Source organism: Lepeophtheirus salmonis, chromosome 5 (genome assembly GCF_016086655.4).
Source record: "Lepeophtheirus salmonis chromosome 5, UVic_Lsal_1.4, whole genome shotgun sequence".
NCBI classification, from domain to species: domain Eukaryota; kingdom Metazoa; phylum Arthropoda; class Copepoda; order Siphonostomatoida; family Caligidae; genus Lepeophtheirus; species Lepeophtheirus salmonis.
In genome coordinates, this window is record NC_052135.2 from 18,926,580 (window position 1) to 18,941,530 (window position 14,951).

Consider the following 14,951-nt stretch of genomic DNA (forward strand, 5'->3'; position numbering starts at 1 on the left):
TCTTTCGCCCCTGTAAGCTTAAGTGTCCAAAAGATTTACAATTATGAAGAGATAAGGCTTGAATAAACTCGTAGTGCGTTAGTGGAGTTCCTTTTGTCTTCATTAGCTGGCAAGCATTGTTTACAGAAGCCGATAGCAGATATGTAAATATTGGCCATCACCATTTTTCTGACGTATCCTTACTCTATAAGTACTAATGGCCTGGTCCATAATGTCAACATATCCCATGTGGCTATTATATTGATGAAAACAGGAAGGCTGTTGAATTTGTTTATACTTTTTTTCGTTTCGGATATAACGCCTGGTTGACTTGAGAATGGTGGAATCAAAATTGGTAGCAATACTCACTTCTTTATTATCTTTCCATTTTATAAGTAAAATATCATCACTCATTCTTTGGTCTACAGCTCCTCGTGGCTCATTTTTCATCCAGTTCTTCTCTGAGATAGGGCATTTTTCTGTTCGATTGTCTCTACAAGTTCCTGATGCAAGATAACCTCGGGTCTTTAATTCTTCCATCAGAGATATGCTTGTAAAATAATTATCCAAAAAAATCTTATGCCCATGATTTGCTGGAAGTTTAGACTTTTTTATTAGATTCAAAACAACATTCCCTCCTAATCCAATCTTTGCAACGTTATCAATTGAAGTTTCATCATTTTTGCCCATATAAAGATCAAATCCATCTAAGTATCCTCCTTTTGAGCACATTGCCCACATCTTATAACCAAATCTAATTGGTCTACCACGAATAAATTGTTTTGCAAAATGTTTGCCAAAGTAAGGGATCATACTTTCATCAATAGCTAATGTTCGGGAAATCCACCATGTTCAATAAATTTTTTCTGAATGTGATCTTTAAGTGGCCTCAATTTACTTGCTCGGTCATTTGTCTCTATGGTGTTGTCATGAAAGTAAATATTGTGTAATATGTTGATAAAGCGATCTCGTCTCATACTATTTGCAAGGAGTTTCGGGACATTGTCTTCTGATGACCAGTATTTTCTTTTATTGGGTAAAGGGCATGTTGCAGAGAGAAGTAATCCTCCTATGAAGACTTTCAATTCACTAATAGTTAAGTCAAGATTTTTATTTTTTTGAAATGCATAAAGATTTGTTTGAAAAACAATTTCAGATTGCTCTTGTCAAAAAAAATTCAAAAAGTCATGTCATTTATCTAATGACATAGCTAGATTAAATGGTGGTAATGTAATAACTGATTGAGAAATAGGACATTCTCTATAATCTTTCCGCCAACGTCTTCGTGCATGCTTTTTTGAGTTAGAAGGTATATTTTCCTCCATCTCATCCACATCTTCATCTTGTTCAATATGAGCTGGGGCTTGTAAAAGAAGTCTACTCAAACGATCAGAATCTCCTATGGCTTCTTCATCAGTCTTGTCACTATCGCCATCAGATAAATCATTGACATCTGGAAATCCCATGATAATATCATTATTACTATCAAGCCTATCCAATACTTCAATGATTTCATCTGTATTCAACCTCATATGTGAAAATATAATAATAAATTACATTATTAATTGCAATTATTGATAGAAAATGAATTCATACATCAGAAAATAATATTATAAATAATATGAGAATAAAATAGCCTATAACACTGGAATGGAGAAATTTCTACATAGAAAGTTTCGACGAATCTTATGTTTAAATTGCATAAGTATAAATATCAAAAATAATAACCACTTTCAGAGATATAACATTTATGAACATGGTTGTGATTTAAAAAATAAAAAATAGTTACAAACAGATGAGTAATTAATTAATAAATACTTACGAGCGAGACTTGCTTGAACGTGAGGACGCCATAATAAATGAAATGTATATTTTTAAGGATTATTTCGTTAATCTGGATTTTTAGACGTATATAGAATCCTAGGTAGGACACTATAGTTTGTGATGACATGATTATGGACTTCAAAAAGTGATCTAAATAACGTTCATAAGCGGTTTAAATGCATGTAGAAAAATCTACACTTCGGTTCTGTTTATATACCTTTAACGAGTCTGACTGTTTGCTTTGCAGAAGGGGTAATTTTTTCATCGGAAGATAAATGAGAGTTCTGAGGATCTCCAAGCCTCGATTATCAAAGTTTATTTAGGTAATTGGCAAATTTATGAGTTTTTATCTCCTTAATAAATTTATACTTATTTGTTCATGGATATTAGTTATTCTAATTTTTGGAAATAAAAAAAAGATCAAGTTAAATTAAAGTAGTTTTATTAATATCATTTCCTAACAAAGAGTCATACAGAGTTTTACGAATTAAAGGGGTTTAATTATAACAAAAAAAAATTAAATATTATGTGATAATTTCTTTAATTTTCTACAAATTTCATTATTTTTTTGATAATTTATACTAATATTCAGGGCCTTAATTCTTATAAATGTTCTTAGACGAGTGTACTTTCTAATCATATCTTGTTGCAAATCTAGAGCTGAACTTTGAAGAATTGATATTAAAGTCTCAATAATATTAAGTTGGATCTAAAAAGGAAAACAATCCAAAATTATTAATTATAATTAACCACAACAATAATGTATTCCTATATTTACCATCCATTTGTTTATTTAAAATATTTGTATTGAATTCCAGGACCACATTTAAATTTGGAAATCAATTTCCTTAATGTGGATCAAGCTGGCAAGGGGGGAATTTCTTCTGAAGATATTTATACGCTTTTCTCCAGTCATTGCTCAGAATGAGATACCTCTGAATATCTTCCTCCGTCCATTTATAACGTCTGGCGTTAACATAATCATTCATTAGAACATTGACTTGACTTGGTGATTTTTTTTTACTTAATTTACATTTACAGGCTTTACATTCACTTCTTTTAGATGCATTTTTGGTCAAACTTGCTCTTTGAAGAGATTTTTTTTTTTTTCAAGTCTATTTATTTTCATGAGAAGTCTTATCTTTTCCTTCCCCCAATGAAGAAAGTGTTCATTATACATATCTGTCTGACACATTTATGTTTTGTTGTGGTATTACATGCTCTTCAATAGTTCCCAAGGAGACATCCCAAAAAGGCTTTAAATATCAAATGATACTTCATAGCATAAGAGCATTCTTCAGGTGGCTTATCAACTTTCAAACTTCCTTGTTTGGGAGTAATGAGAAGTTCATTGACAATTTTTTTGTGTTCCTGGAGGAGACCCTAGGAAAATATAAGGATGGTCATGAATATGTATAAAATAGATCTGCTTAATTTCTTATGCATATAGTTATTTATTCTATCAATTACCTTTTTGTCCTTTTAATATTTGATTTCTCTGTCTCCGCAGCTCGAATAGAGCTTTCAGGAACCAAATATAAAGTAGGAAAAATATTTGATTTCAAAGTTTTCCGAACCTTGCTACTAAAAGTCTTTCCGTAGTTAGACATGAGTTCGGCCTTTAGATTTCTCTGAAAGCAGTCTTCCTCAAAATCTATACAACAAACTCTGGCAGTTTCGGGATTGTATGGGTCCTGTATATGACAAGCTTGGATCCATTTTGCTCGAATGTCCTTGGCTTTGGGAAATCTATGCTAAGAATAACCTTCACCGGAGTTCAAATGAGGGAAGTAGAAGATTGACACAGCACAATGTAAAAGATTTCTCTTTGGAGTGTTCATTTTGAAATTACTAGGAAAATCGTAGAGGCTAGACTTTTAAAGTAAATGATGGTAATATAGATATTAATTATACTTTGAAATAGTTCATGTTGTTGTATATATATATGTTACCCCTAGCGGAGTACTTTAGTATTAGAGTATGAAAGATATATATACATGTAGGGATAGTATATATGTGTATAGATGTGAGTGAAGAATAGAATAGAGCCAAGGGAAGAAGTCCCATGGCCATAATAAAGAACCATAAGAATATATATTACATGGTGACAGAAGTGGAATAAAGTATCATGGATAATGGAGGAGCAAGCAGTGACGTATACCTTGACTCCAAATGGGGCTATGCACCCAATGATACCGCCTCCAGCTCCTCTGGTAGTGAGAGGGGATACGTCCTATAATTGGGAAGAGTTCAAAATGAAGTTTAATATATATATGAACTGTTTTCAAGATATCAGAGATTATGTGAAGGCATCGATATTCCTTTCAAAAGTAGGACAGGAGGCGTTGGAGATATACAGATATTTTGAACTATTAGACGCCGAGAGATTTGAGTACAAGGTGGTCAGGGGAAAGTTCGAGGAATATTTTAATCCAAAAAAGAATGTTATATTTGAGTCCTATATGTTCTAATTCGTAGGAAAAGGAGAAACAGAAAGTTGGGAGGATTCCTATTTGTGGATTAGGCGAATGTCTGCCAATTGTGAATTTGCGTCTCAGCGGGAGAGAAACTTGAGAGACAAATTGGTGTTCTCTATACTGGACTCGCAAGAAGATTTAAAAAAGACACTGCTATCTAGGGCATAACTGACCTTAGATCTATGCCTAAAGGAAATGATACTTTATGAAAAAACAATTAAGGTCAATGATGTGCGTGTCCCAGGAGATGGACAGTCTAAAAATGGATCAGACAAAAAGTTACAGAGAGAAAAGAGAGCTTTGTAGATGGTATGGAGCTAAGGAACAGCACAAACAAACAGAATGCCCAGCTCAAAAATGCAAGGCAAAGTCTCAAAAGGTGGAACACTACGAAAGGATGTGCTGGATAAACCAGGATAAAAACAGAAGAGTAGAGGAGGTGGTGGATGAAACACCAGATATTCAAGAGATAAACACGTCTCCTCAGTTTTTTCCTAGATACCATTGAGGAGGAAGAGTGTGGTACAGCATGGTACATTACCATGTTGGCAAATGGGATACCTGTCAAAGTAAAGGTGGATACAGGAGCTAATGTTACGGTCTTTCCGAAATTATATATAAAGACACTGAAAGTAAAAACAATGGAAAAGGTGGGACCAGCAAGAGGTCCAGATGGGAATCTAATAGAAATGAAAGGCGGATCGTGGAATGAGTTTGATTGTGGAGAAAGAAAACTAAAGGGAAAAGTAATTTTTGAAAATGTAAAGAGACCTCTACTGGGATATAGCGAAAATTAATTAAAAAAACTATTGATCATTTGGAATTTCCGAGTATTCCGGGGGAATATAAAATAGAACTAAGGAAAGAAGTAATCCCATGGGCCGAATTGGTAGCAAGTAAAGTTCCAATACCTGTGTATGATTTAGTAAAAGAGGAAATAAAAAAAAATAGAAAATTATGGTAGCATTGAAAAAGTTATTGACCCAACGGATTGGTGTTCACCTATTGTAGTTGTAAAGAAGGCTGTGGGAATATGTTTATGTGTGGATTATCAAAAACTGAATAAATATATTCGGATTCCTAGGTATTATATAGGTTCGTGTGACAGCATAATAGCTCGAATAAAAGGAGGTTATTTTTCAAAGTTGGATGCAGTTATGGGATTCCATCATATTCGTTTAGAGGAAGAGAGTAGTCTCCTCACTACATTTATCACCCCCATAAGAAGGTATAAATTCAATCGTCTCCCGTTCGGAATTTCGAGTGGACCAGAGGTTTTCCAGGCGAAACTGTGCCAGTTATTAGATCCTGTTGAAGGCGTGTATGTACATATCGATGACATTTTGATCACTGGGATTGATGAGGAGTCCTATGATAGCAGGCTAAAGAAAGTAAAAGATATTCTACAGAGAAATAGAGTCCAGCTGAATGAGGATAAGTGTATCCGAGGAATTACTGAAGTAAATTTTTTGGGCTACGTGATATCAGCAGATGGAATCAAGGTTGATCCTGTAAAGATAAGAGCAATTCAAGAGGCAAGAGCACCGACAAAAGTGGGAGAGTTGAGATCATATTTGGGGATGGTAAATCAAATTGCAAAGTTTGTTCCTAATATATCGGAATTGACGACACCACTTGGCACTTTAGGTATCCATGTGAGCGTCATCTAACGCAAAGGAAGACATTGAACTCCGTTAAAAAATAACTCCCCCCTTATATAAAAACAGGCTAGCGAAGACAATTTACATGTAAAACAAACCTAAACTAGAATGGGCACTTGGTAGAGCGCAAAAACTTCCCTAAAACTAAATTGAGTTAAATATCTCAGTTTGTTCCTTATTTAGGGTCAATTTTGCATTTTTTACGTTTTGTGCTACCTTGAACTTTCTAAATTTAATAGCCTATTACTGTGACCATATATAATCTTCGTAGAATGTTTGATCAAAATCAATTAGTAAATTTTGCCGTAATCCTGGTGACTAAAAAAACAAACAGAGGTAGAAACATAACCTCCGTTGGCTGAGGTACTAAAACACTTAAAATTGATACTTTGAGACCCATTTTAATAACAAAAAGGCTACAAATTACATATTGCCAACTAAAGTTGGTTGAAATTTTCTCCTCAATTTTTCATATGAAAAATTTGTGACCTTTCCTATATAAAACATTTTTTGTCTCTAGTACCCTTCTTGAGGCCGATGAAGGATCGTCCCTACCAAAAAATAACGTACTACACACAAACAGTGTTACCTCACTAAAATAAAAATTTAGTCTTATTATTCCTCTTCAAAATTGAAAATATATTCTTGGTGACTTAAATAAAATTTCATGCAAGTTTTCTCAAGGCGGGCTCAAGTCCAAGTCAGTTTAGAATTCCAAATTAAGTCACAAGTAATACTTAACAACTGAGTTAAACTCGAGTCCAAATCATGTGATTCGAGTAAGTATCATTTTCAAATTTCCTGACTGACATCCAATTTTTTATGACTTAACTGAAAAACTGAAATGGCACCTTTTAAATATAGAATTTAATAACTAACAACTGAGCTTTTTAGTCTTTTTTCTGTGTTTTTTTTAATGGAGGAAAAGATGCAAGATTTAATAGAGGTAATAACATGAGTTAAGACGATCCATGATGTAAAACTTTTAAGAATTAAGTCTAGTTTTAGAGCATCTTTTGGTGTTCTTCTTTATCCTTTTGGAGCAAAGCTTGTAGGATAAAAAAAGATTGCTATGTGCTACAACTTCACTTCTATATACCTACGTATTTATTTCTTCCTCTACATAGGCATAATTAAAGAATTCAATGAAATAGAATGAATACTATATTATCATAACTAATATAGAAATACAAAAGACCTTAAAATTTTCAAGAAAAACAAGCTCTACGAATTTCAATTCCAATTGCAAGTCCTAGAGGTGGAGGAACTGCATTTCCGATTTGTTTGTATTTGTCTGCCATACTGCCACAGAATTTAAATGAGTCTGCGAAACCTTGGGACCTTGCACATTCCCGAACTGAAACAACACGATTCTGTTCAGGATGAAGTACGCGCCCTTGTTTACCCATGGGTTCGGGATTTGTAACAATTGTTTGGAAATAAGCATCCCAATCTATTCTACCATAAAGACCTTGCCAATGACCATGACGATTACCAGAATGAGGAAGGCACCAGGGAATAAGAGTATGAGCCTGCTTATCCATAGGATCACAATCAGCTTTAGAGGATTTAGCACATTGACATACACCTCTGTTCTTCCCCTGTGAATTTGCACCTTCAAAAAAGAATAATATAAAATGCATTCCAACATGGAGTTATGATTTTAACTACCTTGGATATAATCACAAGAAGGATACATAAGAATATTTGTTTCGGTTCCATCACTAAGTTTCATTTTGATATTAGGCAGATCTCTCCAATCTGATCCTGGAAAAGTTGGTATTAGGGCGATCCGTGCATGGATCAAAGGACTAACTTTTTTCGTATTATGATCCGAAAGGTTCGTACTGTTCTGCCTCATTTTTCGTTGAAAGTGACATAAGGCTGGACTTTCATAGCTTCTGGTTTCCATCTATTAAGTAAAAATGATAAAATTAATTTATTAATTAAACAAAGTCACAAATTTCCAAGTCAAAGTAAGGTCTTTAAAGCTCAAGTCAGAGTCCAGACTCAAATCAATATATTTGAATAATAAGATACAAATCCCACTTAAAATGATAAACATCCTTTATTTCTAAAATCATATATTGAATATTGATGTTTGTCAAATAATTGAATTGAAGTTGTACAATGGGGGAAAAATGGTAAAACAAGCTCGTGAGATTATTTTTTAACATGATGCTTGCTCTGATTAGTCAGGTGAAAAAATTACAATAAACATAGATTTAAACCACAAGCAAAATTTCAAAAATTGCAAAAAGTTTCATGGTCAAATATTATTTTCCTTCATATTGGAAACATATATTCAGAGACATAAACTACTTCATTGCAAGTATTTTGAAGTTCAAGTCAAGTTAAGTTTCAAATAATTAAACTAAGAGATGGAAGCGGACTTGAGACTCAGTTGGAAAAATCACATGATTTATCGGACAAAGTTGTATCTCTCTTAAAATCGCATATGAGTAGCAGGGAACATAAATTTTATAACCAATATATTATTTATATATAATCTAATTTTTTCAAAAAATAAAATATGAATAAAAAAGTTGAATTTTTATAACTATTGCAACCTTCCCTGGCTCATGGGAACAAAAAACCACTTTTGGATTACTGAGCCAGAAGTCTAAAATGACACAACTCATAATTTCATGTCAATTTGACGTTTAGTTTATAAGTTCTCGTAGTTTTAGTCACACAACTTTTGCTATTTTCAAAATTTAATATAATTTTGTGTAATGATGACCAGTTAAAGCCTTGTGCACTAAAAGTGTTTTTCTAAGTTATCTTCGAACCTTATTGACCAATGTGTTGATCATTACTTATTTGAAGATGTCTAAATTTATTAAGTTACATATGCTAATATTACTGCAGATCTTTAAATGACTTAAAAAAACCACATTATGTATTTGTTTAATAGATTCATAATCTTTCGTTTATATAAGAACCATATTTAATGTATAGTCTTTATGTTCTGATCAGATATAAAGCGATAAGACTCTTACAATAGATTTAGTTTAGTGCTTGATTAAAATATATTAACGTATATTTAAAGGAAAAGTAATAAATTATTAAAAAGAACATACTTGATCCCCACTTTCAATTGGGGGTAGATCAAAAATTGCATCCCTTACAGTTATGGTCCTATATGGTGCTGATTCATCCCATTTCAAACTAGGAAGATATGTCTTATCATCTACTTGAACAGACAATGAATTATATGGGAATACGTGTTTAGGTAATGGATACGTGGGGAGCTTTTCGCCAGGAGCTGCAGCCAAAATAATAATTCTTCGCCTAGACTGTGCAACTCCATACATCCCAGCTTGAAGAATTCCAAAAGTACATTGATACCCAATTCGAATGAGAGTACTCATACACATCTTGAGAACAGAAGAATCCTTAAAAATTGCGAAATTACGCACATTTTCTAAAATAAAATACTTGGGTCTATAGTAATCACAGTAGGAAAGATAAGACACAACGAGAGAATTCTTAAATGAAGAATATTCGCCACTGTTAAAACGATTCATTCCAGAAAATCCTTGACATGGAGGGCCTCCAACCAATAGATCAACATCTCCCTTTTTTGGCATTTTCTGATTTTTGTCGTTAATCAATATGCCATTCATAACATTTTGAAGAAGCTTGTTGCAATCTTCGTTAAATACAATACAGTCCGGATGATTTACTTTAAAAGCTTCCGCTGCGGGTTTATAATTTTCTATCGCCCAACATGGATCACTAATTCCAGCTTCATAAAGCCCTTTAGAGAGACCTCCACAACCGGCAAATACGTCTAACGTTCTAAGTCGACGAGGTACTTCGGGCAATTTGTTTAACTTAGTGGTATCTGTAATCAAGAGATCGATTTATTAAATATTTATGACTAATTTATTTTTTTCTCACCAGTGCTGTCCTTATTTCTTGGGTAATTTAAGGCTTCAAATGAAAGCTCTGAAATATCATCTTTTACAGAATCATACAACTCAGAATAATAAAAACGGTATTCCCCTTCTTCAGACCATTCATCAATTGGTACACGAATTGATGTTTTAGGACGAATAAAACATTTTCCTTTCACAGAATGTATATCCACAATTTCTTCATCTTCAGACCAGTATAGGTAATTAAAACTCTTGGACATAGTAATTTCTGAGAAAAACCTTATGTAATATGTATTTTCGGGACGGTACATTACACGAACTTTTAATTTGTAATCCCTATTAGATGACTTGGTAATATTTTTGATGATACCAATACAGAATGGATTTTGAATTTTAGGACCGGAATTTTTAGTCGCTTTATATTTTCGATATTTCTCTGGATATTTGTCTTCATCGATATCTTTTTCACTCCCTATCCCCTCATTCAATCGTCGCATTTTCCTTTCAACTTCCCCATTGTAACTATATTTAAAATTGAACGCATCCGGAGACAGAAAGACAGCATCATCAACATGATATATGACCCCTTCAAACTTTATTTTATTACTACCAATCATGCTTGGAGGCTCTTCGGCTTCTTCAGTTATTTTACACATTTTACATTGACCGTTGGAACAAAGGACATCGACCCCATTTTTGCAAGTTTCAAACCTACAATATTTTCCATTGTACATAAATCGGTAAAAGAAACTGAATTCATCATTTGGGCATATTTCAGGTAGTAAAAGTGACTCGGTCGTTCCACCAATTTTATACCAATTGCCTTTAGGTTCATATCTAATGACATTAGCTTTTCTTACAATGGCTGAAATAGGTATATCTTCACATTCATTTAAAAGAAATATTTCTTTTTCTTGATGTGTTTTGCCAATTATAGAATCTTCTGCATTCGAAAACCAAACAATATGGGCCATAGGATAATCATCTTCATCTTTATAAAAACTTACGAGAAAGGCAACGCAAAGAGGGATAGAAGGATCAGTTGGGCGAATCATGGCATACTCGCTACGCATATAAATTTCTTCATCTATTGATGCACAGCCATACAACTGCATACCATATGGATTGTACTCGGTCATTGGACTTGATAAACTAATCTGAACATGTTCGTCTGAGCATAGAAAATCTGACGAACTATTAACAGAATTATCCAACTTTTTCTATAAGTACATAGGAAAAAAGAAAAATATAATTATTCATATTATATAGTTCTTTGTGTTATTACTTTGGATTTAAATCTTTTGCAAGAAGGGCAATCCACTACAGGACATACTGCATTTTTAACATTGTCCGACGTCTTTTTAGGAGTTGAATTCATGGCAATTTGTTCTTCAAACAATGTCTCAAACATTTTCTTGACTAGAGGAGTTGTGGTTGCTTTGGATCCAATTTTAGCATTTTTCTTCGTAACAGGTTTATTAGAGAGTTGCTTTGTATTCACTTGTGATTTAAACTTTTTGACACCAGAGAAGCTTATTAAATCCATAATACAATTTGAAGCCATCATAGTATAAAGGGACGCATCTTCCTCATCTTCACGGAGTGCATTATCATATGATATAACTTGATTAACTACAAACGTAGAATGTTTGACAAGCGCATCAGGAGTGAGAACAATTCCCCCATGCTCCGGCTCTGCATCACAAATTTCATTCGCTAAATCTTCATACGTAATATCTAATCCATTGTCTCTAGCATGTTCGAGGAACTCAATGACGACTTTGGCTAAGTAAGACTTCTCTTGAACTTCATTCCATAAAGGAATATATTCATTTGAAGAGTTAAGCAGATAAAACTCTGCTAGCTCTGAGGATACACCAATGATGTTCTTGCTACCCCCATCAAAACCGCCATTCCACCATTGACGGATAGGTCCAATGTCATATACAGGAATGCCTTCTTTCTCTGAGGGATCATCGCATGTTATGATCTTTAAATACCCGCTCATGTACAATTCTTCATTCTTTTCAATTATCCCAGAGTCCAGAGATACTGCAATTAATAAAAATGAAACTCAAATCTAATGACAATTCCACAAAAAAGACTCAAATAGAAAATCCTTGTACCTAGATGATTTTCTCGGTCATAGAAGGAAAATGAGGTAATTCGAAATTGTGGTAAGTGATCATCACCAAGATCAACTCGAATACTGCTATTTTCAATCGCAGTCTCTTCTTTTTGTGAATCTTCCGGATGTCCAGAATACCGAAGGGCCCTATCTATCCACTGATTGCATTTCGTACATCGGGCGTCTTCTTCAATACGTATTCTCTTAGGATCAGAAATGTCATCCTGAGACAAACGTTTGAGATTCAAAACTGCCTTTTTTATCGTGACTTCAGTGACTGTTTTACCCATTTTTAATCAATTTCATTAATTACCTATTTAATTTTATAATTGGTATTATTAATCACTATCATGTTAATGGAATATCACTCAGTAAATACTAAATATTTCGTAATGGTATCACATTTCCCGCTAAATAAAATCAATAACAAATAAAAACACGAGGAGCAAAAGTTCCAATCACGCAACCTGTTGTTGTGAACCCCATCAATTATGATGGGAAATTCCGCTTGGTAAACTCATATAAACTTGTACAATTATAACGCGATAAAATTTGTCGTAGTTGTTATTTTATCTCAACATCCCATGGTATTTTAAGCAACTCTTAAAGTAAACTTTAAAAACATATTCTAACCCAAGATACTTCTAAGTATTTTGATCAAACCAAGGACGGACTACTAGAACTTGATCAAACTAATTATTTCTGTTATCTATTCTATTCCTTTCCAACCTTCTTATCTTTTAGTTATTATTATTTAATATATGTATAAAGTACTACCATAAATAGCCTTGCATTGTGTATGGTTGTCAGAGTAGTCATGATTAGGTATTATTTATTAATAAGAATATATACGTGTTTATATTATACCGTTGCCTTATTCCTCCACTTCTCTTCTCTTCTCATTTCTCCCGGTCGTCCTGGATTCCTTTATTTAATATTTTCTGTTTCTTCAACCTCGTCAAGACACAACAATTTCAAATGATGAATTTGTCCTTCATAAATAGAAGTTTGCACAATATTATGTAGTAAGTCTCTTTCAATTCAAGGTTAATAGATATATTTACCTTGTTTCAAAAAATATTAAATAATAGATCCACCATTGATCTTTGAATAATAAAAAATAATAATTAACAATGTAATTAAAATCATTGGACGAAAAAGATTCTTAAATTTGGTTTCGAAATAGAACCAATTGGAAACATAGTGCGACAGTTATCAATTTTCTATTCAATCAAATGTTTATACTAGGGTAACATTTTTTTTTTCAATCTATTTGACTACTCTAATTTCCATTTCATCATCAATCAATCTAGCTTCTTTAAAAGCCCATCTATCTAGTTTTAAAAATTATTTTTCGTTGGGAAAGGGTTATCCTTTCACTCGAAATTGTCTAACAATTCCGAGAGCATAAATCTTCTTTTGAGCTAATTTTTCTAGAAAAAGGGATTGAGGTAAACCAATTAAGTAAATAATTTTATTCTCTAGGTATTCTTTGGGCCAACTGTAGAACAACGTCACTACTTGCATTTGAAGCATGGGTACCTCGCCTAATGTTTTCTTGAGGTGATCCAGAAGTGGATGTATTTTATAGAGCTTATCCTAACATTTAATTCCAATTTTGGCATATTAGTTTTATCATCAAAATATAAATTACTTTTGATTTGTTCCCATCGATCCCGGCTAAATGTTTTTAAAACCATCGGGTTTTGAAGAGATGTTACCCATTATAGGTGCAAGGACGAAATGTTCAACAAGGGCATTGCCATCAGACTCTTAAAAACTTATCTAACTCTTTTTGAGTTAGATTGATACAATTTGTAGAATTATTTTGTGTGGAATAAAGATTGTTTTTTTCAAACATTCGATCCATTATTTTCTCTTCCATAAATTGTTTGAATTAATGTACCAGAGCTTTCACTTCTTCCATATTTGCTTTATTTTCAATCATATTGGAAGGTTCCTCTCAGAATTGGTATGGACATTTTTCCATTTTGGAAGTGGATGAAGTTTTGCAATTCGGGAATTATCTTCATTCTCGTGCATAGTCTCGATATCATGTTCTGTTGTTGTTTTAAATGAATTTAAAAATTACATTACACTGTAAATTTATTCCTTGTTTTACTTACCAATGTCCTCGTCTCCGAAAAGGGAACTCTGTGACGCCTCAGAACCATTTATTTCTTCTTGAACTTGAAGACTTATCAGTTATTAATTTGTTAGAGTAAAACGTAGTTACGTCCATTTTTACTTAAATTAATCAGTGTTGTTCGTTATCATCAAATTATCCATAATGTAGTTTAAAAAATGAAAGCTTATAAGTTCTGAAGTTGTTAAAAAATCATAGAAAAATATCCTAAATGAACGAACGTAAATAATTATCAAGGTAGTGGTTCATATAGTACCTTGATAATTATTTATTTTGAGATCAGGGATTAAACTCTACTATTTCGATGTTTTGACATTTTTACAGGTAAGCACCATTAGTAATTACTGCCTATGTAAATGCCATTCATCTTAGTTTTTTTTTCATTCAATTATAAGAACAAGGCCCAAGTATGACGCGTCATAAATTAGTTAGCTCGCACCCCATTGTTTTTGAGCAAAAAAATAATGGATTGACTTAATATATGCAACTCAAAATCAAAGTAGTTAAAGGGTTTTCTAAAGTAACCTTTAAAAACATGATCAAATTAATCATTTCAAATGATGAATTTGCTTTTAGAATGAAATCCAACCTCAAGAAACTATTCGAATCATACTATTAAAAGTATATTCAGTCCCTAAAATAATAAATAAACTTATGCAATTTCATTAAAACTACACACATCTAAGAATCAATTATTCTTAATTTATAGTTTGGAATAATATTTTGTAATTTTAGCGCTAAATCCAAATTTGATTTATCCCACTCGCAAACCAGTTGACTAATTGTGCAAATACACTCGACTAGACCAACTTTAGGAAGTAATCATTGGGGGGGGGGTCATTTTTATTGAAA

The 14,951-nt window shown here is 32.9% G+C and overlaps 3 protein-coding genes and 1 long non-coding RNA gene across 4 annotated transcripts; all 4 read right to left on the reverse strand.

Moving 5' to 3' along the window:
* Positions 1–120: 120 nt before the first annotated feature.
* LOC121117559 (piggyBac transposable element-derived protein 1-like) lies at positions 121–720 on the reverse strand. Its single transcript, XM_040712015.1, has one exon. It carries the CDS (start codon positions 718–720, stop codon positions 121–123), a length of 600 nt encoding a protein of 199 aa, XP_040567949.1.
* Positions 721–1,169: 449 nt separating this feature from the next.
* LOC121117558 (uncharacterized) lies at positions 1,170–1,987 on the reverse strand. Its single transcript, XM_040712014.2, has 2 exons — positions 1,802–1,987; positions 1,170–1,506 (listed from the first exon to the last, which is right to left on the reverse strand). The coding sequence occupies exons 1-2, from the start codon at positions 1,831–1,833 to the stop codon at positions 1,170–1,172; spliced, it is 369 nt and encodes a 122-aa protein (XP_040567948.1). The 5' UTR covers positions 1,834–1,987.
* Positions 1,988–2,228: 241 nt separating this feature from the next.
* On the reverse strand, positions 2,229–5,933 carry LOC121117247 (uncharacterized). Its single transcript, XR_005864124.2, has 3 exons — positions 3,274–5,933; positions 2,582–3,186; positions 2,229–2,512 (listed from the first exon to the last, which is right to left on the reverse strand). It is a non-coding gene; the product is annotated as an uncharacterized lncRNA (long non-coding RNA).
* A 1,092-nt stretch (positions 5,934–7,025) lies between these two features.
* LOC121117246 (DNA (cytosine-5)-methyltransferase PliMCI) lies at positions 7,026–12,664 on the reverse strand. The gene is made up of 6 exons (XM_040711616.2): positions 11,952–12,664; positions 11,111–11,877; positions 9,848–11,045; positions 9,025–9,791; positions 7,613–7,853; positions 7,026–7,556 (listed from the first exon to the last, which is right to left on the reverse strand). The coding sequence occupies exons 1-6, from the start codon at positions 12,241–12,243 to the stop codon at positions 7,150–7,152; spliced, it is 3,672 nt and encodes a 1,223-aa protein (XP_040567550.1). The 5' UTR covers positions 12,244–12,664; the 3' UTR covers positions 7,026–7,149.
* Positions 12,665–14,951: the final 2,287 nt, after the last annotated feature.

What these genes read in the sequence shown, in the direction of transcription:
- LOC121117559 (XM_040712015.1), bottom strand. Translation starts at nt 720, where the DNA reads ATGTGGGCAATGTGCTCAAAAGGAGGATACTTAGATGGATTTGATCTT.
- LOC121117558 (XM_040712014.2), bottom strand. Translation starts at nt 1,833, where the DNA reads ATGGCGTCCTCACGTTCAAGCAAGTCTCGCTC. An exon ending in CGTTCAAGCAAGTCTCGCTC is followed by an intron (nt 1,507 to 1,801) that starts GTAAGTATTTAT and finishes TTCACATATGAG; the next exon opens with GTTGAATACAGATGAAATCA.
- LOC121117246 (XM_040711616.2), bottom strand. Translation starts at nt 12,243, where the DNA reads ATGGGTAAAACAGTCACTGAAGTCACGATAAAAAAGGCAGTTTTGAAT. An exon ending in AAGAAATAAGGACAGCACTG is followed by an intron (nt 9,792 to 9,847) that starts GTGAGAAAAAAA and finishes TCTTGATTACAG; the next exon opens with ATACCACTAAGTTAAACAAA. An exon ending in CAATTGAAAGTGGGGATCAA is followed by an intron (nt 7,854 to 9,024) that starts GTATGTTCTTTT and finishes TTTACTTAATAG; the next exon opens with ATGGAAACCAGAAGCTATGA.